Genomic DNA, 27,192 nt, shown 5'->3' on the forward strand with positions numbered 1-27,192 from the left:
CAGCAATGAGCAGCTGTTGTTACCGAGCAACACACCGGACATACTAAGTGGCTATAGCTTAGCAGCCAAATATAACTATAGCGAGCTGGAAATCCCGCTGGAAATGATGCACATGGTCCCAACTCTGCAGCAGCTAGTACAGGCATCATCTGCACTGGGACTGATTATTATCTGGCATAATGTAGCGTACATATATCTTTTTCTACATCAATAACAAAACTCTTTTGTGATGTCATCCAAAAATACTGATTTATTATTTATATAAGTTTCCAGCATTATTGAAGGATTTCCCAACCTAATGCAGCATAGAATTTAGAGTTTTCTCTTTTTTTGCACTCTTGTTAATAGTTGCTGGTTTATAACAATAATAAAGTCTTCTTCTTTACATTCATTACGCCACCTCTGCAATAGTTTTCACACCCAGTACTGAAGATGTTATCATCAAATGTATGTGAGATTACTGTGGGTTTATTCTGTGGGTTTACGCTGAAGGACACTATGCTGGTGGATTTCAGATGAGAATGTTCCTTGCAATTTTATCACATTTTATTTGAGCAGGGTAGCCAACGTTCTCCTTTACACGGCCTGGGTAGAACCACAGCTGTGGCTTGAGATGTGTCGATTGCCATCATCACACACAGACACAGATTTAGGAATTTTAATGCTGTATAGATTAAGCTCTTGGTAAATTCATCTTCTTATGGATTTGTCCTGATAAGACAGGATGCAGGAAGGAGTAAGACCCTCATATGGAATAAATCAAACCCTTAGCATATAAGAAGGAAAATGGCTCACTCATCAGTTATTTCTGGCATCTCTGTCTCTGCACATGTACATATGTTTAATCTGTCTATATTCTCCCTGGTAATCTCACACACGTCGTCTCTTCCACATCAACAGCAATCTGTGCTGCGTGGCCAACTCACCACACACACACACACTCACACACACTCACAAAGATTTTCTAGGTAATCGGTTTCGCAGGCATTTTTAGTTCATACCATTCATATATACAGGATATATAGTTAGTGTTAGACTGCTGATTTCACTTATGATATCTTAAATAAATATTCCAAAGGTTAAAGAATTGGATCAATATTTACTCTCCCTCTATAGCTTTGCTTTTTATAGCTTTGCACCTCTCTTCAGACTCTGCTCCAACTCTCTAAAGAAATTAGTTATATTCCTCCTCTGGGTCTGCTCATTTCTTTTCTATGGACATTCAGGGCATCACACAGCTGATCTATAATTATACACGCAGCAGGACACCTACAATCAATACTGATTTTACTCCTCTCCACCGCCCAGGGAATCTGGTGGTTAGTGGGGCTGCCCTGTTATCAGAAGGTCATAGGTTTAATCCCTGCAACAGCCAACGGATCTATCAGCAATCGTGCACCACTCAGGAATGTCCTTGACAGTGAGGCTGCTTACTCATCTGGTGACTTCTGTGATTGCTTCAAGAAAACTGCTCATATGCTGCATTCACATCCGCGTAACATTGTACAAACTCCGTATGGTTTGCGATTCCTTTCTCACCTGGTACAAGTGGATGAAGTTGTTCCAGTTGCAGTCATGTTGCTACATTTGCTGCCTCTCTTTCATTTTAAGACCTCAGTGCAGCTTTCATCTACAGTTTCTAACATTCTCAACTGGAAAGTAGCGTGTTTGATAATGTTCATCTCCTCTGCTTCCATTTGCCGCTTTCCTCCTTAACCTGGCTGCCAGAAATGCAATAAACCCCAGGTACTGTATTAATGATGTGCTGTGTGTTGTGTGTTTGTCTGTTTTATGCAATCCTAGCTGTTTTGTGTGTGTCTCTCCTGGGAGTTTTAAATGTGTCTGTGTCCCATCTGTCATATCTGTAGCTCCTGGTAGAATTCCTTTAGAAATGCCTTTCATTTTACCTGATAATGACTGTCTTGTGTTCCTGCAAATGATTATTTTCTCTATTTTGAAGGTGTGGTTGGGTTGATCCTCTTATCATGATGTGTGTCGCTTTTGAAGGATGTCTGTTGGAGCAAATTCTGTCTGTTTTGAAATTATAATTCATAATTGTGGCATTGCTTTTATGCGTATAGCCTGTGAACATCATCAAACGTAGCTGGATGTATCACATAGTGTTCCATAAAAGATCCCAGCTGCGTCGAAGGTGAGATGTATCATAGGAGGTTAAAACGATCATCGCTCAGGGTGTCGAGCAGCAAGACCGGAGAAAATTCAAGAGCGGAGAAAACAAACCTGCCGCTCTGGGTGGCAGAAAAAGCCAAGCGCCTATTTTTAGAGGCGTCCATTGTGACAACCTGCCCTGCTTCAGCCATGTAGAGATACAAAAGCCTCCACTCTGAATATTCATTGTGTAGGAGCTGCAGTGGTGAAAGAAGTGTTTCATTGTACACCTACTCTCAGTGGGGCATTCAGCTTTTCTGCATGCTTGTCAAAATCATTTACTGCTGCTCTTCAGGCCTGCAACATGTAGTTATTTCATTACAATCTGGTGAATCAGACATTTTAAATGCATTAAAATGGCATTCTAATCGTTTTGAAGGTCCATAGGCCATTATTTTGCGTTTTTCACATTCTGCTATCCTGTAATGTTACATCAGGTTCCACGTGTTTGACTGGTACTGAGCTGCCATTGCAAAGGTAACAGCTTTAAAGCTTTAAGCTTTAAAACGAAACTGAATGGTTTGCTTTCTGACAGAAAAAAGAACAGAAGGCTGTTATTCCCAGGATTCAAAGTGTCAAAGATTGGGATTAATATGTCAATATCCATATGAGCTTGCATCGCTAACAGCTTAAGACATTTCAGACTGATTTAATGCATTTTTAAAAAATGAGTTTTAAGAGTAATGCTTTTTTCTACCTGCAGAGGAGTTCTCTTGTCTAATCTGGTCAATAACTCATATCTAGTTTTATACATTAAAATAATGCACATTGCACACATATGAGAACATATTCCCATTTGTCTATTTTTCTTATAGACTGTTTTTATAGGACAGGCTGTACTGGCTCCAGGGTACTTTTATGTGTAGTTGAAGCAAGAACTAACCATAACTGTGAAACATGTGCTTCATTTTTATGTTTGTGGTGAACTGCTAGCATCTCTGTAAAAGGGATTCCTTAATATGTCTTCTGTTTGCTTAAGGATTTCCTTTATTTCTACATCTCTCTGTTATAGAATGTAGAGAAATGGGGAGACTGAAGATAAAGTAGATCTGTTCATGCTTCTTGTCATTGATTTCTGTCCTCTGGTTCCATTTTAATGCTTCCAGTTCACAAGTTTCCTTCCGTGGTTAGCCTGTAATCTCATCCGGAAACATTAGGTTACTGATAAACAGCTGTCTTCATTTGAGACTTATTCTCCTACAGGTGCAGTTTTCATGTAAATGAGGCCCTTAACTTGGGTGTTCTAGTTTTTTCAGTGCATATTCAAAGTAGGGAAAAGATGATTTAAATTAAAATAGTGACGCTGTAAAGCACAAGTCTCTTTTGAGGGATTCCAAAGGTCATTCTTAAAGATTTTTCTAAAACATCACCAGTCTGTTTTTGTCATTGTGCCATTAGGTTTTTAGAGCCAAGTTCCGATAAGCTTTTTAAAAAATATATGTTTTTGTGGTTCTTTTGGATAAATAAGTGCACATCTTGTAGTTATGAAGTTCCATTCATTGTGGAAAGACAGATTTCTTGGCTAAAGTGGTTGCGAAGACCGCTTTAAGATATTGCTTCTTAAAAAGCAGTATCAGCCTTGAAACACTTGTCTTTGTGTGTCATGTGTCTGCGTGAGTGTGTCACCCAGCAGTGTAATTAGGCTTTTATGGCTCTAATGCTATGCATCAGCAAGCAAAACAATATCACATGGTCTGCCTTAGGGGCGGTTGTAGTCCTACTGGGTTCACAGACTGCTTACACGTGTGCAGAAGAAGCACTTCCTCCTCTTTGAACGCTGCATTTAGCACTATCGGCAATTGAACACGAGTGCATTATTGTTATTCTCAAGTGGCATTTTTCAAGTCAGTGTCACACTCTCCGCAGATCGATGCTCCCCTGTGTCTGTCCCTTTACATTTAGGCTGTGATTAGTCAGTAGAAAAAAATGATTAACTGGCTTGTTGGTTCCTAGAAAGCTTTAAACGAAGGGGGCTGGGCAGGAATGGCTGGTATTCCCCATGCACATCCTCTGTTGCCACGGTGATGTAATGATGCCCCTCTTCTTTCCCCCTGGCGATTGTTGGAGATGCTAATTATCAGGCTGTGCAGTAAAGCACCTGAGCTTTTTTGTTGTGTGATACATTACATCATGGCTCGGGGCAGGGAGGTGATGTCATCCCAGGTCTCCAGCCCCCCCCCCCCACACACACACACACACACACACACACACACACATGCTCCATTACCCTGACTGTAGAGCATCAAAGCTGTCTGCTGCCCAGGTCCTCTCTGTGGATAAAGCAGCCAAGTTTTTATTATTACAACTGAAATTCCTTTTTTTAATCCCACAGGTAATTGAATTTTACATTGAAATTCTACAAATTGGCTTTATCCAGATTTCATATAAGCATCTAAAGTGGACGAAGACCAGTATTCTTGTGTGTGAATTATTTTCCATCGAATTGATTCACGCACAGCAAAAACAACAAACGAGAAGACTAAAACCGAAATTAAAATAAACTAGCTTTTGGAGCTGCAGATATCATTCTGATCTAATGACTTCTGTGTCTCTTTTTCATAAAAAACATAATGAAACTATAGAAGTGGAATGTCGGTAAACCAGTGACATCTCAACAATATAGATATATATTTGTATTTTTAAGGAACAACAGTCATCAACGGGATGTAAAATACAGCAGCTTGATTTGGGGACGGTAAGTCATTTCAGTCTTTGTGTTTTGACCTGAATGGCTGTTTATTTACTTGTGTTGATATTAACTGGAGCGTGGCTGTTGCCGAATAGAGAACCTTTTAAAATTGCAATCTCCACAGTCACATTTGTATATGGACCTTTGTATATGGAGGCTCTAAAGGCCTCACTGTGCTGCATTTCTCTGTCTGGCTCATAAAACGGAGGCTTGTACATGCTGTTTATGTGTGGGTGAGACATCTGCTCATTGTAGTATGATGATGGAGTCTCTCACACATCCCCTTCCTTCCCCAATTTCATCATGCTGCCTCCGTCACCACAGCAACTGAAAGCTCCTGGAGGGGTGTGTGTAGGGGGCTGGGTGGATGTGAGGCTGACTGGGTGCTTGTGCTCAGCCAGTTGCCATGGCTATTCCAACTGAGTGACAGTGACAGAGTGACATCATTGCTGCTCGTCTCTATTTTGGTGCTGTTTGCCCTTTTCCCTTCTGTTCTCCACCTCCAGCTGCCTCTTTTCCTTCCCTGTCCAAAATCTGTTCCTGGAACTTCTTTCAGGCACACCGGCAAGAGGAAGTGCTGTCTCCTCCTCCTTCTCTCTCCCTCCCAGGAAATGCTGTTGCCATTGCAACCAGCTTTAGTCACGGTCCTATGCGGAAGTGTGCACAATAATGTCATTACTCACACTCTGCTCCATCCATCATTCCATCGTCTATATTCCTCTCTCACCACTCCACATTTATAACAGCTCCTTCCTTTTTGTGTTATCCAGTTTCATCTCTCTATCCCTCATGCACATTTTCTCATCCACCCTTCTCATATTTCCATATCTGCACCACTCCAGAGAGGCAGCCAGTGTGGCTGCTCCTCCAGCAGCGCTGTCTGGCAGGGAGGAGGTCCTAACCCCCCCCCCCACCACCTCTCACCGTCCTCCATGATCCCTCTCCCCTCCTCCACCCTTTGACACATATATCCACATATCTTCGTCCCCATTACAAACAAACCACTGGCTTTAACGTACACTGCCTCGCCTGGAGGCTGCAGGCGTCTCGGTCTTCAAATAGCGTAATGGTGCATGAAGGCGTTTGCGTGTGCGCGCGTTTACGCGTGTGTAGCTTTGCTTTCGGCTGAGGGAGGGAAGAAGGCGAGATAAGGTGGCGTGAGCAAACGTGAAAGTGTTGTCAGCCATTTTTCACTTCTTTTTTGCCTTTCCCCCTCCTTAATTATCGGATACGCTCGGAGAGGCGACTGTCAAGTACGCGGACCAGAGCGCAACTTGAATGAAAGGATCTCAATTTTCTCCCCTCCCGTCTCCGTCTCCTCTGTTAGACGTACTGTTTTGGGAAGGCTGCCGTAAACGCGGCAGCAGCTGTCATTTTTGAGGCATTTAAATCGTGCGAAGCGGCAGCGGCTACTACCTCCACAAAAGCTGTCAAGCTGCCGCCGCCTGCTGCCGGAGCGACGGAGGGGAGGGAGATGGGAGTCCGCGGTGAGGAGTAGAGCAGCTCCGGGATGTTAGATTTAAGCCCGGGGAACATTTATTCACTATGAAACCATTAGCAGCATCAGACAGCAATGGAGTCCCAAGCCAGCAAGATAAACCCCCGGTAAGTAGCCAATCTAGGCGCATCGCGCTCTCTCCATCTTTTTTTCTCCCGGTGCTTCTCGTTTATGAGGCGCTAGATATGATTACGACTCCGTAATGGACACGCATCGGATTTCTGTCGAGCATCTACCGATGAATAATACCCATGACACGCCTGAAACGGAATTATTGCTCCCGATGTGTGTCAGTGTGTTGAGCCGAACGGCCGCCATGTGCTCGTCAGTCGCGCACACAGGCTGCTCCACGCTCACGTGATTTTTTTTTTTTTTTAAGCACTACTGGCGTTACAACCCCGATGCACAAACGAGCCTTGAAATACAGTTTAAAAGCAAAAAAGAGAAAGAAAACAACGTTTATATCGGTACGTGCAAAGATCGTCAATAAATGTGCGACGTCGTTGCCCTCGTTATGTTTTACGACGGCTGAGGTGACGCTGGATCTGTCTGTGTGGACATTAAACGGACCAGCCTAGGTGTCATAAAGACATTCAAATATAACGTTTGGGAGGCAAGATCAGTGTGCAGAATGCATCTTAAATGACCCACCCATGCTCGTATATTTGGGGGTTTTCGTTTGACGCGCAGCCGCTGCCTGCCTCCAGCACCATGGAGAGCGTCAGCAGCTCCAGCAGACAGATCCAGGCTCCAGCAGACAGATCCAGGCCCCAGCTGATCTGCACTTGAACAGTGAACCGATTGATCAGCTGTCAGCCCGGTAGCATCACTCTCACCCCAGGACCACACACAGAGAATACACATTGGGCGTAGAGCCTTAAATCACTTTCCTGGCCGCAGAGCTCAGACTTTGAAGGATGTGATTGTCATGATGTCGAGGTGTCATCATTATTAATGGGAAATATCACCTCGTTTCCTCAGGTGGTGCATACTAAGAGCTGCACAAAAGTCATCACCAATGCCTGCAATGCAAGGGTTTAAATTCAAATTGACCACTTAAAATTCACATTTTACATCACAATTACTTAAAGTATTAAATCAAAAGGTCTTGTTTTAAAATCAAGTATTAAAAGTATACAAAAGTAAACACTTCATTCTTATCATTCTTTATCAGTCATTTGAATGGGTTGTCTAGTGTAACTGTTAGTTAAAAATACAATTAAATGTATTAATTACTGACATTAATAGTTGCCTGCAACCTGTAAAGCCCATCACAAAGGAAGAGTAACTAGAGTAACCACTCTGCTGAACTAAAATATCATTAAAATTTCATCATAGGACTCACTCACCAACAAGTACCACAGTAATTCAAGTTGATAAGTATTCTTTTCCAAGGTAGAATTTTAAATAGTTACTGCCAGACAAGTACAGCTAAAAATAGATTGTGAGTGGAAATCTTGTTAATATTGTAAATTTTAGCTGTGCAAAATTGGGACAAGGGTGAAGAAATTCACATTCAATACATTTTCTTTCACTACATTTTTGCACCTTTTCATCACTCGATGTTCTCTTCATGTCCCCTGCAGGGAGTTTTAATCTGCCTTGTTATGATTTTAGCATGTAGATCAAACCGTTTATAAATATTATTTGAGCTCAGCAAGAACCCCCTTTACACCATGTGTAAAGTCAATATTCCCCCCCCCCGATCTTTTAATATGAATGTTAGAATATGTAGCAGGCGGCTGCTGGATGTGTAATTTCCTAATTGCTTATCCTTCCTCAGGAGACCAATGATGTCCACTCATAATTTCGTTTTATCTTAGCTGTAAAAGCTGTTCCTTTTGATTTAGTAGGTTATGATGGGTGTTTATGAATTTGTCTTTTGGCAATGCTTCAGACTCTCTCTCTCTCTCTCTCTCTCTCCTCTCTCTCTCTCTCTCTCTCCATCTCTCTCTCTCTCCTCTCGCTCTCTCTCTCTCTCCTCTCTCTCTCTCTTCTCTCTCTATCCATCTAACCATCTAACATCTGTCTATCTATCCATCTGTCTATCTATCCATCTGTCTATCGTCATTTATTATCACAGCTTTTTACTTCACTGTCACAGTAGGAAAGCCCCACACACATAGCAGCCCACTTAATCAAACACTAGTACTAAAAAAGTATAATTATTCTTATTTATTATTTTGACAGTTGGGCTAAGAGTTTATGTTCCATATAAGGTTCTTTTTGGCATGGCCACCCACACTATCGGAGATCTAATCTACAGTAGTGGCAGCATTCATCCCTTGCATACAAAGGCTGCAAAGAGATTGAGAGCCAGCCAGGGCTTCCACCATGCAATCTAGGTCATTAGGTCTGCATGGTGTAATTTAAGGAGCAGCACATCTGCTTGCATGCGGGCAGATCTGGGTGTTGTGGCTCGGGCATTAGAATGATGCCTCCATCTCACCCGAGAGCTGATTGTGTGCGTTGCTGCTGACTTTACCTATATCACTTAATTTTTGGAAACAAATTTAGAGCCGAGGGACAACAAAATAGCCTGCATAAGGTAGGAAAATAGTTGTAGTTTCATACTAAGCTTAACTATAACCATTGCACTTATATATTATTATTATATAATATTCAAACCATTGCATGCTACCGTAGTTTCTTGTCCATTATTGTTGCTTAACAACTAATTGGACTTGTGTTGTCATGTTGCTGAGGAATTCATGGGAAATCTTAATGAGTACGAGTCCTTATTGTTGTCCTGGTCTTCATCTCATCCCTTTCATGCCACTGGGGCCACAGAGGTTAGTGGATTACATGCTGCATGGACCCTGGTTTATTGACTGATGGACAGATGACCTAAATGAGTGGAGTGAAAGGATTAAGTGTATATTATCCTTTCCTCTTATCCCCTTTCCTTTCCCCTCAATATTTCTGTCTCTGTGTGGGGGAGGGGTTTGTATTTAGGCAGCTGGCTGTGGAAGCTTGAATGTTATTATTATGGACATGTCGACCAGTCCCATGGTCTGTGTTTGAAAGGCCTTATTAATGCAGTTAGTGACAGATAATGATTAATCACAACAGTACCATCATATTCAGGCTGCAATAATACTGTAGCACCGTGAACTTCAGCTGGAGGCATTCATCATGAAGTCAACCAATTGAAGGTCTGGGAAATAAGAGGCTCACAGGGGTTAGAGACAGCTCAGCCCTCTACTCAGTTCTTTTAGTGAGTGCAGTGGGCCAAATAATTAAACATGATAGCAATCTTTGACGCACCACGGTTGATTCACACCTCAGAAACTATAGTGTCTGGCCCCCTTTTTGCCATTAATGGATGAAGATCTATTGTAGATAGATCTCTTGTTTTCTATTATTCCCTCCCCAAAAACAAATCTGAGACCTCCAAATATCTTGCCCTATCTCGAAATGGTATCACAGGAGAGATCATCAAATTTAAGAAGCGTTTTAGTCAAAATTAGTTTCCAGAATCCAGTGATTTTGGCAGCAATTCAGGTTTTCTCCCCTCACAAACCCCGTTTTTAATGAAGTTGCTATGCACACGAGTACGTCAGCGCTCTGTGTCGTTGGGTGTGGAGCAAGTCCAAGTGCAGATGACAGCTCCAATCATTTACTTGCAAATGAACCTGCCAGGATATATTCGTCCATTATGTTGCATTTTTTATGACAGTGTGACATCACAGTTGCCACGGTTGAGACCAACCTCTGGAGGATACTCAAGACAGCGTAGATTTTCTCACCCCACTGTGCATTTTGAGGCTGATTGCAGCAGTCATTTTACCTGCAGCAGCTCACACAGGAGAAGCTTAAAGTCGAGCCGTTCATCTGTCGGGTCTTATATGGGTAAACAACAAGACGAGTGGGGAAGTACTTGACTTTAAGTTTTTAGCCACCACCAGAGCAAGGATTTTCTTTACCCCCCTTTATCAAACTGAATCAAAAGTATTAAAGTTCTCAGGAAACCTCCACACGTACATAATAATCCGTAAGTCACATCTATAATTCACAAAAGATAGGAAGACATAAATAACTAAGAAGATACACATTACTCTATTTGCACCATATGTTTGCATTTAGTGTTGATGCCCTATGATAAATGAGATAACCCAATTAAAATAAACCTCTTTGAATTTCAGATATAAAATTTTAATAGCGATCCTTCTCCGTTGCCAGATGTAGAGCTGGAAGCAGCTTTAAGCAGGTTCCCCCGCAGAATGTCAAATATATATTTGTAAATTAAACATCTAGGCATAAACTATTCATATTAAGAACTAGTTTATCATTTCAATGGAATTCACATTTTACTCCTCTTCCATTCTAGTTGCTTTTGATGCATTACACTGCATCTGAAAGACACAATAAATCTAAATATTTGCTTGATTTATACAAAGTTAGTGTATGATCCTAACATTCTACACACAATCGATTAGATTTAAATGATGAAGGGATGTGTAGTAATAATCTAATATAATTACAGACTAATATGTAGATTTTTATTGAAACTGAAGTGTCAAGTGGAGAATATCCTCAAGGATTTTCCTCCCTGTTTTGTCAAATTTGGCAGCTGAAAACCAACTGTTTTTTGATTAATACAGAAAAGCACATGGATGATTAACTGACATGTTGAGGTTATTCTATTGCAGATTAATATTGTATTCAGTGTATTGCTCTGCATACACACGTCTCGACATCTCATTCTAACCGTTAATATTTTATTTATCAAAAACCCGATGGGAATATCTGATCTATTTTACATTTCAGGGTTCCCTGGAAAGAGAAGTTGGTTGGCTCATTTAGAATGCAGCAAGTTCCACCAGACTTTCCAGTACTTTATATGGTCCAATTTACTCAGAGGGGTTCCCACTTTAATGCCTGGCGTTCATTTAGCCACGCACATTAATTAGTGCCTCCGTGATGCATGCGCCACTTTTCATGCGAGTTATGAAAATAAACAGTTTAACCTTCCAGGACTTTATTTAAACAACCTGCCAAGTGTGCTGTGAAACTTGAGGGTCTTGACATTCTGACAGACAGCAGTTTCAGTTTAGATCCTGATTCACACCCCGAGGACAAGAAAGCTGTTGCGTTACATTATAAGTGATAAATATATTTGAGCGATTAAGTCTAACAATTTAATTAGCACCGTTATCTTCCCTTTCTTGTTTTGTCAGAGCATTATGTATGAAGTTTGGCTTTTGCACTGGGACTAATTAATTAATCATTTTTTTCTTTGTCAACATTGTATAATCACAGCTGGGGAGGAAAGATAATTTTTCGTCTTCATGAGTGCTCTCAGCTGTTACATCTAAAATGAATACACTCATAATGTTTGGCATTAGTGTGTTAATCTTGGGTAACAAGGAAAATGATTTGTCACCAAATGCAATAGACATTTAGGTTTATGCTTTGTGATTAGAGCATCAACCATTTTTCATGAATCATTTATTTGATTATACATGATCATTCTTCATGTGGTTGGCGTCATGAGCGTTGGCGTGAGTGAGCGGTGGTGGCGACTGTGTTGGCTCATACTTACCATCTGTGTGTGTATGTTGTGTATGTGTGTACATGCAGCTCCCCGCAGACTTCAGCAGACTTCACCTGGCTGACGGCTTGCACCCACAGGTGACCCACGTCTCTTCAAGCCACTCGGGATGTAGTATCACCAGTGACTCTGGAAGCAGCAGCCTGTCAGACATTTACCAGGTAAGGATGCCACCCTGGCGCTGTGGTTCCCCAGTCTGGACGCCCCTGGATAGCGCACGTGAAGCGATCAAGACTTTTTTGGATGCATGATTGCACCCGACCATTCGCTGGGATGGGTCAGCATTTGTTGAGATGATTTCAGTTGATTCTATCATGTCTTCATTTTGAGCGGAGCAATTTTCACCCCAGCAACAGCTGCAACAATTTTGGAGAGACTGCTAAAGGGTTGCTCTCCAAGTATTGATTGTATTATTTTTACAAAATGAAGTGATAAAATTGGTGCTACCGGTTTAATATCCCTGCTGTCTATCCAGATAAGTATCCGCTTGTTTGAATCTTCAACAAGAATATATCTTAAAGTGTTATTTTCTGTTTATAAGGGCTCAGTACTCATGTCTCGTATATATGAAGTGATGAGCAGCTTGATAACGGGAAACAAAACAATGAATTTCACTCTTCTGGTATCACATGTTAAGTAGGACAAGAGAACTTTGGGACATATGCTAAAGCTTGGTGGTAAAATGGGCTTAACGACTTTAATGGGACACTGTCGCTGCTCAGCGGGATATGAGCAGACAGGCTGGGGGCTGTAAGCAGGTGGTCCAGCCTTCAACTTGACTCCATCTCTGCTGTTGATTGCCTCAAAGCGGAAGTACAGAACACCCTGTCAGGTATGATAAAAAGCTTTATGAGCATACAATTTCTAAATATGCTTTGTGGTTTGAGGCAGGCAAAAGTTGAATATTTTTAATGGTACTAACCCCCAGATGTAAATCACCCGTAATTTAGTTCAAAAGAACACCCACAAAATCTTACAATTACGGACTTGCCTCAAACCCCTCACGTAATCCTCTTAACACCAAGCGGCCCGCCTATTTGCCCTAAACTCTGTCACCTGCTGGGTGTGTTTGTGTTTGTGCCAGTAATTTTGGTCTGGCACATCGCTTCTTGACTTGGTTTGTTTCTGTATTGGATCATCAGGTTGAACTGTGTAATTAGTCTTTTGTGTTTCTGACCCATATAGATGCACTTCAGTCATAGAAATGTGCGTTTGTGGTCTTGTTTAGCTATGTTGTAGCTGACTGGGCAGTTCCACAGGCTCAGCTGTCCCCAATCTGTGATCCCAGTCTTATAGCCATTTTCTTGTAGCTTAGAGTTTCATCTTTGTGGTCTCTGTCTTTTCTCTCCTGTTTTGCCAAACACCTATATGGGCTACTTTCATTCTCCATGTAGCAGCTGCAGTCGCTCCGTGTACCTACTACCAAAACCCAATCTCTGCTTCTATACATTTTGCTGCGGCTCAGCTTGTGTTTAGTTATGCTATGTGTGGTTTAACTGTGATAAATGAAGTCTGTCATTGCACCCTCCATGATTTGTACGATAAATCATGTACATTGAAAGTGAATCTAACACGTTTTGCAATGCGATGATTTTTTTTTTATTGTATGATAGAAAACTGTCGAATTAATCTCCCTTTTCCTCCTGCCTCTTTTTTTATTGTACAGGTTAAGAAGGTAATCTGCAGTTTGCACCCTCTCCTGACCTCTCAGATTCACGTTGACTTTCTGTGCACCACATCTGATCTGCCAGTCAGGAGGTTTATCGTCCTCTTCCCCATTCCCCAACCCCCACACCTGCCTGTAATGTTTAAACCAATCACAGCACCCAAATTAAAATTTTCCAATGGATTAAGTCTAATCTCCTGGTATAACGGTGTACTGCCATGACCCTCCAAACTGTTTTACATTCCTTTGGTATTGTTAGCTACAGGTACAGGTTGATAGGTGATGATGTGCTTGTGTTTGTGGTCTTCCCTGGGGCTGTTTCTGAAGAATCTGATCAAGTCAAACAAAAAACTGATGGAACACAAAAATAGTTGTACTTGATAGTTGGAACTTTGGAACATGCTGTTGTCTTGATGTCCTCCTCCTTTAGTTTCTCTACAATGGAAGCACGCTACATCACTCTCACGTCATGGGCAGCATGGTACACTGTTTTGTATGTGAATAAAACATGAAATTGGTCTTGCAGAAGGATGTTGAAAGCATTGATCCAAGAATAGTCCTTATGAAATATTAACAGCACCTGACATGCCCGCTGACTCTTAAAGCTTGGTGCACATTTATGGGCTTTTGATGCATAGATGGCACGAGAATGAGTTGGTGCACAGGCACAAAGGCTCACACTTAAGCTATATTTAAAACATATGATTTGATCACATGGTACAATATCACTGTGGTGTCTGTCACAATGTCTGTGTGACAGTATTGAGCTGGTGCTCCTTCATATATTTGCAGCAGAATAGAAATGTTTAAGGTCCTTATTTCAAAATGAGACGTTTATTTGAACCTGATTTTAGTTGTTAGGTTTATTTTTTTTTCAATTTTTTGTGGTTCTGATTTGAATTTTGCCTTAATTTTGTAATCAGATGTGCTCATGTGATCATCTGCTCCTCCCACCTGGGTGTGTGCGCTGTCTGGCCCAGATGGCCTCTCTGACACTGACCTGAATCATTAAAGAGCCTTTTTCACATGTCGGTGAAGTAGGAATGACACAGGCTGTGAGGGAGCGACTGGCACTGCGAGCGCTGAAAAATTTAAAGCAGACTGGCGGTCTGGGAGGTGAAGATGCGTCTGCTGGTGGGTTTTTGTGGGCATTTTGCAAAGGCAACCTTTTCTTCTCTTTCTATAAAGAAGTTTGAGGCCCTTGAGGTAAGAGAGCTTGCTTCTGTATTGGATGGCTGGGTCTTGATCCCATTTTTCCTGCCCGAGAAGTGTTCATTTTGTGTGAGCATAAAAGAGGCAGTCAGGCCTCTCAGTCAAGTATCTGAATCCTGTACTGTGATGATGGCTGACAAACTCCATCACTAGCACTCGCATTGCTTTTGCTCCTCATTTCTGCTCATTTCTTCAGCTACACCACAGTTTCTTTCTTCTTCTTACGCTTTCAAAGAACTGAGTGGCTGTGAAGCAAGCAGCAGCGTTTGCTGAGGGGAGGGAGGAAAGAAATGGTGGAAGTTAATGAGCTTGTTATTATGCATAGCAGATTTTTCAGTATGCGGTGTTGATGCCCATCGTAATACTGCACTGAATATGTTTGATCCGTTTTACGAAATGGGTCAAATCTGTTTTACAGAGGCTGACTTCTAGTTGTGCATATGTTTGGAACTGCGCCATCCTGCAACTGATTTTTTTTTTATTGCAAAACATTGGCTCCTGTTATCTATCACCGTATCATTACTTATTTCAACAACTTATTTACATCTGTTTATGTTTTGAATGATACTCGGGGTTGCTCTGGACAATAATCAGTGTTTAAAGATTGTCTCATTGGACAGCAACTTTTTTCATTATGGTCTGCCAGCGGCTTGCTGAAGAGCTAACATTGTATGGGGGCACCAAATTCCAAACATTCTGATTGAATTATGAATAAATAACTTTTATTTTCCCATTGTTGCAGGCCACAGAAAACGAGCCAGGGGACATGGACCTGAGCGGCTTGCCGGAGACTGCTGTGGACTCAGAGGAGGATGATGACGAGGAGGACATCGAGCGGTCGTCAGACCCCCTCATGAGCCGGGACATCGTGCGGGACTGCCTGGAGAAGGACCCCATGGACAGAACTGACGATGACATTGGTGAGCACCCTCGTTAAATTTAGGTTTATTTGCTATTTTGTAAATGAATTTTTTCGCAGCACAGTTTCTATTTCCAGCCTTTAAAGTATCGGCAATCAGTGTACCGGTAAATCACAAAAGCTATTTTTCTGTCCATGCCACATTTTAGTCTGTCTGCATATATTCGGATATTTATCAAAAGCCTATTCTTTTAAAGCATAGACTTTTGAGTAATTCTTATCATCAAAAAATACTTTCTAAAAATTTGGTGGCAGATGTGGACCAGAGGAGATTGGTGTGCAGGAGGACTAACCAATCTACCCTTCCCCCCTCCTGATTCCGCCTCATGGTGCACCCCTCCCTCAGCTCAGAAGCTTTTCTAGGTCACTTTGGCACATACTCTCATCTCACCTCTCCCAGCACATTAAACTTTTAATGCTTCCCCCAGCCTCACACACAATATTGTTGCTATGCCAGGCACAGGTCAGATTGCCAGGCTGTGGCAGGCCATCCAGGGGGTGGGGCAGGCTGGTAGATGTAGAGATAAGAGCCCAGAATTGGGTGCTGCAGACTATATTAAAACCAAGCAAACTCATGTATTGTTTTTTCCCTGAACACATTTGTGGTGTTAAAATAATGCTGCTGTTAGACCTCTTCTTGGAAAATGTTTCTAGTCTAGATATGAGAACAGGCGCTCGGCTTAAACCACAAACCAGGTCCATAATTCAGACTTTGGACAGCTAAATTTGACAGAGCGCTGAATGTTATCTATTTGACTGAACTCACTTTGAGGTCATTGTTGTCAGCAAAAACTCTTGGCTACTGTGCATGTTATCAATTGTATTGATTTTTTTTTCTTTGTTCTTTATGTGATTATTCCTCTGTTGATTATTCCCTGTGGTGATGATCCATTTTGATGCTCATGCCTCCTTGGCTTGAAGTGAGGGCAATGAAAGCTTGCCAAGCACAGCGCTGCCTTCGCTCCTCGGTGTCAAGACTTTGCTCCTTTTTTTGCTTCCTTAACCTCCTCCACTTCCTCTGCTCTCTCTTCTGTCACACTCACAGAGCAATTATTGGAATTCATGCATCAACTGCCAGCATTTGCTAACATGACCATGTCCGTGCGAAGGGAACTCTGCGCGGTCATGGTGTTCGCCGTGGTTGAACGCGCAGGCACCATCGTCCTGAACGATGGAGAGGAGGTATGCAAGTCTACATTTATGCTTCAGTCTCTCAGGAGACCAAAACTTTAGCTCCACTGCTGTACTCGAGTGAGTTTTTGTTCTTCCATTTAAGTTTTTCTCTGCTCTATTAACTCTCAGCTGTCTCTCAGACTGCCCTCATCACAAAGCCTTTAGGCAGCTAAAGTTACTGCTCCTCATTCCTCCTCTGATAAAGTCGTCTTCCCTCTAGATATGATAGTGTTTAAACAAAAAAAAAACGTGTCACGGTTATGTTGACTTTAATGTTGTGTCTACATTTAAACATCTCCTATAGTTGTAGTCCCTTTTTGTTTTTGTACATAGTTAGATTTGATGGACAAACAACTTATAAAATGATAATAGCAGTCAGGAATATTAGTTTGTTAATGTAAGGATGGCATTTTTCATTCTTGAAACTAGCTGTTATTGTTTTTGACTTCAGCTGGACTCATGGTCAGTCATCCTTAATGGTTCGGTGGAGGTGACGTACCCTGAGGGCCGGACAGAGATCCTCTGTATGGGAAACAGTTTCGGGGTGTCACCAACCATGGAAAAGGAGTACATGAAGGGTGTCATGAAGACCAAAGTGGATGATTGCCAGGTAGGTTCTTGTTGGTGGGCTCTGATTGTTTGATTTTCATCTGCACCTTGTTGTAAGAAGAAGCTCTTGAAGCACAAACGTCCTACTTTCTTCATCAGACATCTGAAGAGACAATGAAGAGCCAGTAAAACGTTTTTACTTTTTGAATTATCTGGACTGCGCATCAGAAATGGCATCTTTAATAATTAAAATAAATGTTCTTGTAATTAGGGAGATCCCCTCCCCATTCACATCATTTCTAAGTAGACATAGCAGTTTAAAAGGATGGGTAGATTATTAATGCTTCAAGCGGCAACATTAGCAAAACATGTATCACAGAGCAGTAAAGCATTTAAAATAATTGCTCAGGGACTGTCTTTGCTGTTTCCCCCTGTCTTTTCCAGTTTGTGTGTATAGCCCAGCAGGACTACTGCTGCATTCTTAACCAAGTAGAGAAAAACATGCAGAAGGTGGAAGAGGAAGGAGAGATTGTTATGGTCAAAGAACACCGAGAACTTGATCGCACAGGCACCAGGAAGGGACACATTGTCATCAAGGTAAAAACTACATTATGACTTCAAGGTTCACAGTGAAGGAGGGCTCAGATCGGTATGTTATGTGTATGTCAGATTGTATGAGTCAAATGCAACAACTATTTTGAACAGGGCACAGCGGAGCGTCTCACCATGCATCTGGTAGAGGAACACTCGGTGGTGGACCCCACTTATATCGAGGACTTCCTGTTGACGTACAGGACCTTTCTCTCCAGCCCCATGGTCGTGGGCAAGAAGCTCCTGGAGTGGTTCCACGACCCAAGTCTCAGGGACAAGGTACATTGGAGAAGCAACACCATAATGATGGGCTCAGCTGTGGTTGCTCTCACAGTCACCCTACAGCAGGAAGGTTCTCGGGTTGATTCGACCTCTGGACTTTTGCCCTAACCTGCATGACTTTCGTACAGAGACATCATTCAGTCTTCACATCATCCAGGAGTCCAAAGTCAAGCAGAGTAGGATGATTGGAGACTCCAAATTGCCCTTTGATTTGAGCGGGCGAATGAATAGTTTGTGTGCTCTGCAATTGACTGAAGGCCTGTTGCTATTTTCCTGCCTCTCGCTCAGTGACCGATGAGATGGACTCCGATAGGCTGCAGTTAACAGGAAATAAATGATGATAATTATTATCAGAACCGTCCTCATCAGTTCCAGTTTTACAAACCTGTAATTTGTTTCTATCAAGAATGGGACCTCCAAAAACGCCGACCACTATACTCATGTTGCTCGTGTAAATTTTTGCAGGTTACACGGGTCGTCTTGCTGTGGGTAAACAATCACTTCAATGACTTTGAGGGTGACCTTGCAATGACTCACTTTCTGGAAGAGTTTGAAAACAATCTGGAGAAAGAAGTAAGTATCACAACAACATGGTTTATTCAGAGGCGGAAATATGTTGTGCGTGCCATCTTTTTCATATACCGTTGTGTATTCTCCCCTAGAAAATGTGTGGGCACCTCAGACTGTTAAATATAGCATGTGCTGCTAAAGCCAAGCCACGGCTGGTGACACTCACAAAGTCAGCCAGGGACTCTCCGTTGGCCTTCAGCCTTCTTGGTGGCCAAGAGAAAGGTTTCCCTATATTTATTGATACTGTGGAACCAGGCAGCAAGGCAGCAGAAGTCGGCCTTAAGCGTGGAGATCAAGTAAGATGTCATCATTATTAATTGTTCTCAAACTTGGCTAAAGAGTACAATTCACAGGAAAAAACAGTTCTGCTACCCATCTTCTCTGTGTTAGAGTTTATTGTTGCTGTGTAATAATTTCTTGTACTAACTTCTATTAAAAATTAGCCAGTAGCTGCACTTTCCTTTTCTGGGCTTTCCTACAACTTGAACTATTTTCACACTCTGCAAAGGTTTAAGAAAAGCCTCTTAATCCTTGAAACCTTTTTGAGAAAGTCTGGATGCTAGTCAAACCCTCTCGTCTCCAAATAGTCCTAAGCTGTTTTTCCCCAAATGAAAGAGGAGAAACTGATATATTTACAGAACCATTGTTTTTTTTATATATATATGCTTATGACTACAGTTTTTGACATTTTTCCATTAATTGAGCATAAAGAAGAAATGTAATGAGGCTGCAGATCCCTAAACAAGGATGAAGCCTTGTATGTCAGTGACAACCAGATTCTCAGGAGCAAAGTTTAAAAACTACCTATGTTGGGTACAACCCATACTTATTAGCTGCAAATACTGTATGTGATCCCATTTATAGAAGACAAACAGTTTAAAGGTTCATGAGCCACTATGCATTGTATTTTACTGCTTTTTCCCGCTATATAGAATAATTCGTTTTTGTAATTTTATTGCATTTTGAAGTGAAAATCTACTCAAAATCAAGACTAATTTTCTGTCATCTTCTTTGTGCAGATCTTGGAAGTCAATGGACAGAACTTTGAGAATGTCCAGCTCACCAAAGCTAATGAGATTCTGAAGAATAACACCCACTTATCCATAACTGTGAAAACAAACCTTTTAGGTAAATGTGTTGAGTTAAAGCCTCCCAAAAAGCATTTCTGCTGTATAGAATTACGGTGAAATTGTTTGTTGCATTCTTTGAAGTGGGATGATTTTCCTCCTTCGGGGGTCACAAGCAAATATCCAGAACTGGTGTTTTTAATCAATTATAACCCAACTTAATTGTTCAAACCAGAGAGAGAGCCCCTGGGACATAATATTTAATGAATAAGATAGACACGCATTTTTAAAGTTTAAAGAAAGACTTGTAAGTTTTTCAATGTAGCTTTCATTTCTGGGCTTTATTTATTTATATGTATGTATTGGAATACTAGTTGTGCTGATTGCCTGTTGCCTCCTCCTTCATCTAGTGTTTAAAGAGCTGCTAACCAGGCCAGAACATGACCATGACTTAGATGCTGAGGAAGAACATGATCGGAAGAACGGTGCACCCCATTTGCCGAAGATAGGAGACATCAAGAAAGCCAGCCGCTACTCTATCCCTGACCTGGCTGTAGATGTGGAGCAAGTGATAGGCCTGGAGAAGGCCAGCAAGAAAGCAAAAACCAACACAGTGGGCGGACGCAACAAGCTGAAGAAGATCTTTGACAAGACCCTCACCAGCATCCTGCCTCCCAAACCCTACAAGTAATAAAACTTTTTTCTTTTATCAGTAAGGATTTACCTCCAAACTCATACTGTTGGTAATGTCGCCCCCTGTCTTGCATTGTCATAACTGCAGTGTCCTCCCTGTAATACCCTCTTGTTTCCATAGTGACGTTTGCGTGGGCCAATCACAAGATGACAGCATTGTGGGAATGAAGCAGTCCAAACAGATCCCACAACCTCTGCCTGTCAGTGGAAACCTGTCTTCGTCTAATCCTGACCTTCTGCAGTCCCACCACCGCATCCTAGACTTCAACAACCAGCCCGGTGCGTTTGTTAGACAATAGAAATAAATTCTGAAACATGTGATCGAACATTTCCACAATTAAAATGCCTCAGTATAACTGTAGAGTCAAGTTCCATGTTCCTGAACTGCTCCATCACGCGTGTTCTCCAGTACCTGTCATACCGAATGAGAATAAGAGATGATGCTTCTCTTCACACAGTCACGTCTTTGTTCCAGTTTAAGTCATTAATCAGCTGCTTTACTGGAGTTTGTTCACATAACATTAACACAGCTAATCTGCTTTTCATACTTACAAGCAATAATTCAGTCAAGCTGACAGTCGTGACCTTTGAAATTTTTACAGGAACAGAAGGGTGTTGATTTAATAAATTACTTTAGTTCATATGATTCGTAGGGTTGCATTTCTGAATAAATGAGTTTATATTTTTTCCTTCTAAATGCACATCTGTGCTTTTCCTAAAATGTAGTGCTGGGAAAGTGTACGCTCAGCATGACAATATCCGTGTGTTTATGTGTTTCTCCAGATATGACGGATCAGGTTTTACGAGTCTTCAAGGCGGATCAGCAGTCTCGATACATCATGATTGGGAAAGACACGACGGCTAAAGAAGTGGTGGCTCAGGCTATCAGGGAGTTTGCCCTCACTGCAGCAGCAGATGCTTACTCTCTTTGTGAAGTATCTGTCACACCAGAGGGTGTCATCAAACAGAGGCGGCTTCCAGACCAACTGTCCAAACTCGCTGACAGGATTCAGCTGAGTGGCAGGTAATGATGCAACCTCAAAATAATGACCTTGCTGAGGTCCACATTTCCCCCGTAACATTTCCCTCCCTCTTTCTTTAGATACTACCTGAAGAGCAACATGGAGACAGAGACGTTATGCTCAGATGAGGACGCTCAGGATCTCTTGCGAGAAAGCCAGATTTCTTTGCTGCAGCTCAGCACGGTTGAGGTTGCCACGCAGCTCTCCATGCGAGCTTTCGAACTATTCTGCGCCATCGAGCCCACAGAGTACATCGACGACCTGTTTAAGCTGCGATCGAAGCTGAGCTCGGCCAGCCTGAAGCGTTTTGAGGAGGCCATCAACCACGAGACCTTCTGGGTGGCCACAGAGGTGACGAGGGAGCCCAATCAGCTCAAACGCATGAAGACTATAAAGCATTTCATCAAAATTGCTCTGCACTGCCGGGAGTGCAAGAACTTCAGCTCCATGTTTGCCATCATTAGGTGTGTATGCAGTAAACTCTGGCAATCTGGAATACTTTGCAATTCTATAAATAATATATTCTTTCTCATGCATCACGTCTCTGTTCACAGTGGGTTGAACTTGGCTCCAGTGTCTAGACTGAGGGGAACATGGGAGAAGGTGCCCAGCAAATACGAGAAACTCTTTGGGGACCTTCAAGACCTCTTTGACCCGTCGAGAAACATGGCCAAGTACAGAAACGTGCTCAACAATCAAAACCTCCAGCCTCCAATCATCCCCCTGTTCCCCGTCATCAAAAAGGACCTCACCTTCCTACATGAAGGTAGAATTTAGAAAATGCAATATATGTTTTATTTTAACACTATAGTAGTAACCAGTAAGAACAATAAACCAGTAAACCTAACCTGTGTTACTCTGGAATGAGGGAAGAGGCCAAAGGACCCGAGAGAACCTCCACAAACTCACAGAAAAAACAGTAAAACAAGTAAAGAGAAAATGTAACACTATTCATATAATACAAATACAATGAATAAACAATAATATACAATCTTAATCACAAAATATACACTCCAGAAGATGCAAGGGAAAAACAGTTTGTAATTCCCTGCAGCATACCGCCTGACTTGAACCGCACCCTTATCCTGGCTTTATGGATATCTGGTTTTCTGTTTTGTATTAGTTTGGTCATCTGTGCAGTGTGAAAAGAATTGTTTTTCATTTTCCATTTGCTCTGTACTTGTCAGGGAATGATTCTAAAGTGGACGGCCTTGTAAACTTTGAGAAGCTGAGGATGATCGCCAAAGAAATTCGCCATGTTGGACGAATGGCCTCTGTCAACATGGACCCAGCCCTCATGTTCCGGACCAGGTAGGGTGATAAATCTGCAGCCACATACCAGATTATTACTGAAACTTTAGCTTCTCTGGAGACACGGTGCTTGAGCGAGCTCTGAGACGTTATTCAGGTCACAATGGTTCAGTCAAGGTCTCTGCATCACGCTTTTGTCCTGCAGCTGTTTCTTCTGACAAGTATTCCCTCTGGCAGCTGTTTCCTCTTTACATATTTTTGCCATATGATGTGCACAGTGCCACTATCAAAGTGTGTCTCAAATTATGGGACTTCCTACTGGTGTTACCATTTGATTTCCTCTTTTTCACATGGGTCTTTGGTGAAACTGCTTCCTCTCAGTGGTCTTGGTGGTCTTTCCTTTCCTAAGCTTTGTCTCCTTTTCTCTTCTCTCTACCCATCCACCCCTTCCCTCCATGCGTCTCTGTTCATGGGCCCACCCTCTAGGAAGAAGAAATGGAGAAGTTTAGGGTAAGTCTGCTGACAGTATAACCTAGAGCCCTCCCTGCATCCAGAGCCTGTTTTCTGCCACTTCTGCGTCAGTTGCATCCAAACCTTTGAATGGAATCTGCCCTTTAATGCCGCTTGAGCCTAACTGAAAGCTATCCAATGAAAGAGAGGTCACTATTGCTAACAGTACAGGAGCCTGGATTATTTTAAATGTTGTTTTATACTGTAAACATACAAACAATAATTATTGTTCAACTAAACTCTAGTTTTTGTAAGAGCAAATGTGACCTTTCTGGTTTTTGCAGTATATATGCTGCTCTGGTCAGCTTAACGTTTATTTTTGTTGCCTTCAAACAGCCAGAGATTCTACAAATATTAATATTGTCTTTTTGAAAATCATACTTTACATTCTTGTGGTCAAATAGGACATTGTTTTGCATTAGGCATTTATTTTGACTTTTAAATAGAAACGCATTGAGCCTCTTGTAATTATGGGAAGACCACTGTGACTTTAGATTGCAGTTATGGGGAAAATGGATTTATAGTTATTTAAATAATCTTGAAAATACAGGGTGTCGGCACAGGATGAACATTTTAGCATGATTTTTAAAAAGCCCAAATGCTTAAAAATGTTTGAATGGTTTAGCATCCATGCAGTATTAAGAATTCTATAAGCTACTGGACATAATAGAAGCAGTTGTGAAAATTCTTAAGAGATGACTTTCAATCGAACTAACGTGACTTTTCAGTGAGTCACTATCATGCCCTTTGTTTGACTGACATCGTTTGTTAAGCATTAAATATGTCTACTTCCAGGTCTGACCACAGAAATGTAGACTATGTTCATGCTACTTTTGCAGAATTCCCTCTTTGTTTCTCCCTGTTGTTTTCTCAATCCTTCCTCACCCACCTGCTCCCCCACTGTCTGGAATGTTTGGAATGTTTTCAAGTTAACAGAAATGCTTAAAGCTGCTCTTTGCATGCGGAACGTTACATACCTCTCTGCGTAGCCCTCTAGTATTACAATTAAACTGGCACAACCTGTATTATAATGCATTTTGTCTGTTTTCTTTTTGTCCGTCTTACGTCCGTGCCTGTATATCTGCTCCTGTTCATGTTGCGTGTGTGGCTGGCTGCGTAAACAGTTCTCTGAGCCAAGGTAGTGCCAATGCAGCAGTGCTTGACGTCACCCAGACAGGAGGGCACAAGAAGCGTGTACGCCGCAGCTCCTTCCTGAATGCCAAAAAGCTTTACGAGGATGCCCAGATGGCCAGGAAGGTCAAGCAGTACCTGTCCAAACTCAGCCTAGAGACTAATGAGGACAGTCTGCAGACACTTTCCCTTCAATGTGAACCTTCCATCAGCACATGTGAGTGTGCAGCACAGTTTAAATTCAAGACTTTAGATTTGCTGAAGTACGTATTTAATTCAGACACTGAAACCCTAGAATGGTCATTTTTAATATTGACGTTAATGTTAAAATGTTAAAGCATTAAAAGCATATAGAAGTGTTGCCTCTAATAGGTTTTACTCTCACATATAACATTAGAATAATAAAAAAATACATTTCCCAACCTCTAACAGTGCCTAAGAATGCTAGTGGGAAAAGACCAGACACCTCACCTGTTGTATCAAGAGCTGCCAGCCAGCAGAGGGGTCAGTTGGCCAAAGGAAACCAGGCCCTGCAGGTTCCTGCTGTAGCCCTTTACCCATCCAGGAAGAAAGTCCCAGTTAAAGATCTGCCACCATTTGGTATGGAACCTTTTTGATAAGACATTTTTATTTTGATTGTGTTCAGTGGTTTCATTTTAATTTGAAAAGTAAATCTAACATGTGGTCCTAACTGTGGCGTAAATGGAACATTGTGTATATTGGTTGTCAATTTTTGCTTTCTATTTGTGGGTTAAGTGAAAAGAAGTATTCCTACATTTTAGTGGTCTTTTTTCATTTTTAGACCAACAAACATTTGTGATACTGCTGCCACCTAGCGGTAGTCTGAAATCACGAACAAATCTGAACAAAAAAAAGGACAAACAATGCCAGTTTAGCCTCCTCTCTTTCCTTCAGGGGTTGACTGTGTTCCTCATGCTAATTCATCTTTTACACATCCACAGGCACCAGCTCTCCTCAGTCTCTGAAGAAGATTCTGTCTCTGTCAGAGGAGGGGAATGAAAGGCACCGCAGGCAGCCAGAGGACACCATGTCCAACGCCTCCTCTCAACTCTCCTCCCCACCCACCTCCCCTCAGAGCTCGCCCAAGAAGGGTAAGCCATTAATCCTCCCTCCACCACCAGCTCCTCTGTTCTCCTTCACATCAACTAGATGTATCACAGATGCCACCTGGTGGATATAAAAGCACATTACACCTTTTCGATCAAACGTGTGTTGCTGTTATGTGTTTCACTGTAGAGTTTAAATCATCTGGTCAACGTTGTAAACCAGTTTAGATGGACTAAACTAGTTAGCAAGCAAGGGCAGCACCCTGACCATCTGTAGCAATGTTTATTTGTGCTTCTTTTGAACTAGTTTACATGTGTACAGACAGAATTGAAAGTATTACTCAGGCCATATATGCTGATACATAGACTTCTCACAGTTCTATAATTGGTCTTATATAAATCCTCACGTCAGCAGTGCAGAAGCCCCGAACCTGACAGTAAATTGCTCTTTCACTGGGCAAGTGCCAGTTGGCATGCTTGGAAACGGTCCTCTTCCATTATTTTATAATTTTTTAGTTATGTCTCATTTAACGTGAATGACTGACATAAGATTTTTAAGTGGAGGTTGAGAGTTAAACTCTGTAGTGTTCAGAGGTGGAACAGGTCAGAGTGAGAGCTTGGGAATAATATTTTACCCCCCTTCTGTTCCAGGTTACACAAGAATGGGAGATGCTTACTCGGACTCGGGCCACAGTGAGATCTCCTCTCGCTCCAGCCTCGTCAGCAACTCGTCTTTTGACATGGCTCAGGATGAGAGGAGACTCCGTCACTCTGGTGGACTTGGGGAGTCGCACATTGGTGGGTCGCGGCTGGAGCGAAGAGCCACCACTGATCCTGACCAGTACAGCCTGGGGTAGGAAGACATAAAATTGCTTTAGTTTGTCAGGGGCCAATGTAAAATATGCAAAGTGACTGTTTCTAGTATGGGAATATTAATTACATTGATCTTTTTCCTATTTTGAAACACCTTCAAATTCATATGAGGGGATAACTGCTCTGATGGATTTATTGGACCATAAAGGTTTACTGGTGTTGTTTTACAGGTCCTACTCATCCATGCAGGACTGTCGGGGCATTTACACCGGCTGCCCCACAGTTCTCTCCTCTCCCAGTTCAGAGGAGCTGACTCAGGATCAGGGAGATCGCGTTTCCCTCGACGCTGCAGACAGCGGCCGCGGCTCCTGGACCTCCTGCTCCTCTGGGTCCCATGACAACATCCAGACCATGCAGCAGGGTCGCAGCTGGGAGACTTTAGCCTTTGGTGGGGGCGGTGGTGGCCTTGGTGGACTTCCCCCCGGAGGACCAGACTCTTTACTCGGGGGATCTGCTGCTCTCTGGGCAGCCCAAGCCAGGGGGAGTTGGGCATCTGCCAGCTCCTCCTCATCTTCGGCTGCATACTGGGGAGAAGACTCTGAGGGTGATACTGGGACCATTAAGAGGAGAGGTGGAAAAGATATCAATGCTGACCCAGAAACAAGTAGCATCACATCCACTGGATCAGAGGAGGCCAAGCAGCTCGGCCGGCCCTCCCCGTCCCCCATCACCGCTGGGGGTAAAGGCCTACTTTGTGAGTGAGAGA

At 42.3% G+C, this 27,192-nt stretch overlaps 1 protein-coding gene across 9 annotated transcripts in view; it reads left to right on the top strand.

The window, feature by feature from the left end:
- The window catches only part of rapgef2b (Rap guanine nucleotide exchange factor 2b), a 61,090-nt gene that overhangs the window by 28,718 nt on the left and 5,180 nt on the right, over positions 1-27,192 (top strand). For 4 of the 9 annotated variants that reach the window (XM_057042672.1, XM_057042674.1, XM_057042676.1 and 1 more), the window contains 21 exons: positions 11,940-12,071; positions 15,531-15,708; positions 16,753-16,889; positions 17,332-17,490; positions 17,874-18,026; positions 18,135-18,299; positions 18,768-18,875; positions 18,965-19,168; positions 19,892-20,000; positions 20,350-20,626; positions 20,754-20,911; positions 21,416-21,656; positions 21,735-22,118; positions 22,209-22,420; positions 22,842-22,965; positions 23,392-23,415; positions 24,540-24,763; positions 24,979-25,146; positions 25,509-25,658; positions 26,265-26,466; positions 26,657-27,180. In XM_057042672.1, coding sequence (XP_056898652.1) covers positions 11,940-12,071; positions 15,531-15,708; positions 16,753-16,889; positions 17,332-17,490; positions 17,874-18,026; positions 18,135-18,299; positions 18,768-18,875; positions 18,965-19,168; positions 19,892-20,000; positions 20,350-20,626; positions 20,754-20,911; positions 21,416-21,656; positions 21,735-22,118; positions 22,209-22,420; positions 22,842-22,965; positions 23,392-23,415; positions 24,540-24,763; positions 24,979-25,146; positions 25,509-25,658; positions 26,265-26,466; positions 26,657-27,180 — 4,033 coding nt within the window. Of the gene's footprint in view, positions 1-1,728; positions 1,747-5,894; positions 6,464-11,939; positions 12,072-15,530; positions 15,709-16,752; positions 16,890-17,331; positions 17,491-17,873; positions 18,027-18,134; positions 18,300-18,767; positions 18,876-18,964; positions 19,169-19,891; positions 20,001-20,349; positions 20,627-20,753; positions 20,912-21,415; positions 21,657-21,734; positions 22,119-22,208; positions 22,421-22,841; positions 22,966-23,391; positions 23,416-24,539; positions 24,764-24,978; positions 25,147-25,508; positions 25,659-26,264; positions 26,467-26,656; positions 27,181-27,192 lie in introns of those variants that run through there. The other 5 variants (XM_057042675.1, XM_057042680.1, XM_057042678.1 and 2 more) reach the window with 4 other exon arrangements.

Source organism: Takifugu flavidus, chromosome 9 (genome assembly GCF_003711565.1).
Source record: "Takifugu flavidus isolate HTHZ2018 chromosome 9, ASM371156v2, whole genome shotgun sequence".
In the NCBI taxonomy this organism is placed as follows: domain Eukaryota; kingdom Metazoa; phylum Chordata; class Actinopteri; order Tetraodontiformes; family Tetraodontidae; genus Takifugu; species Takifugu flavidus.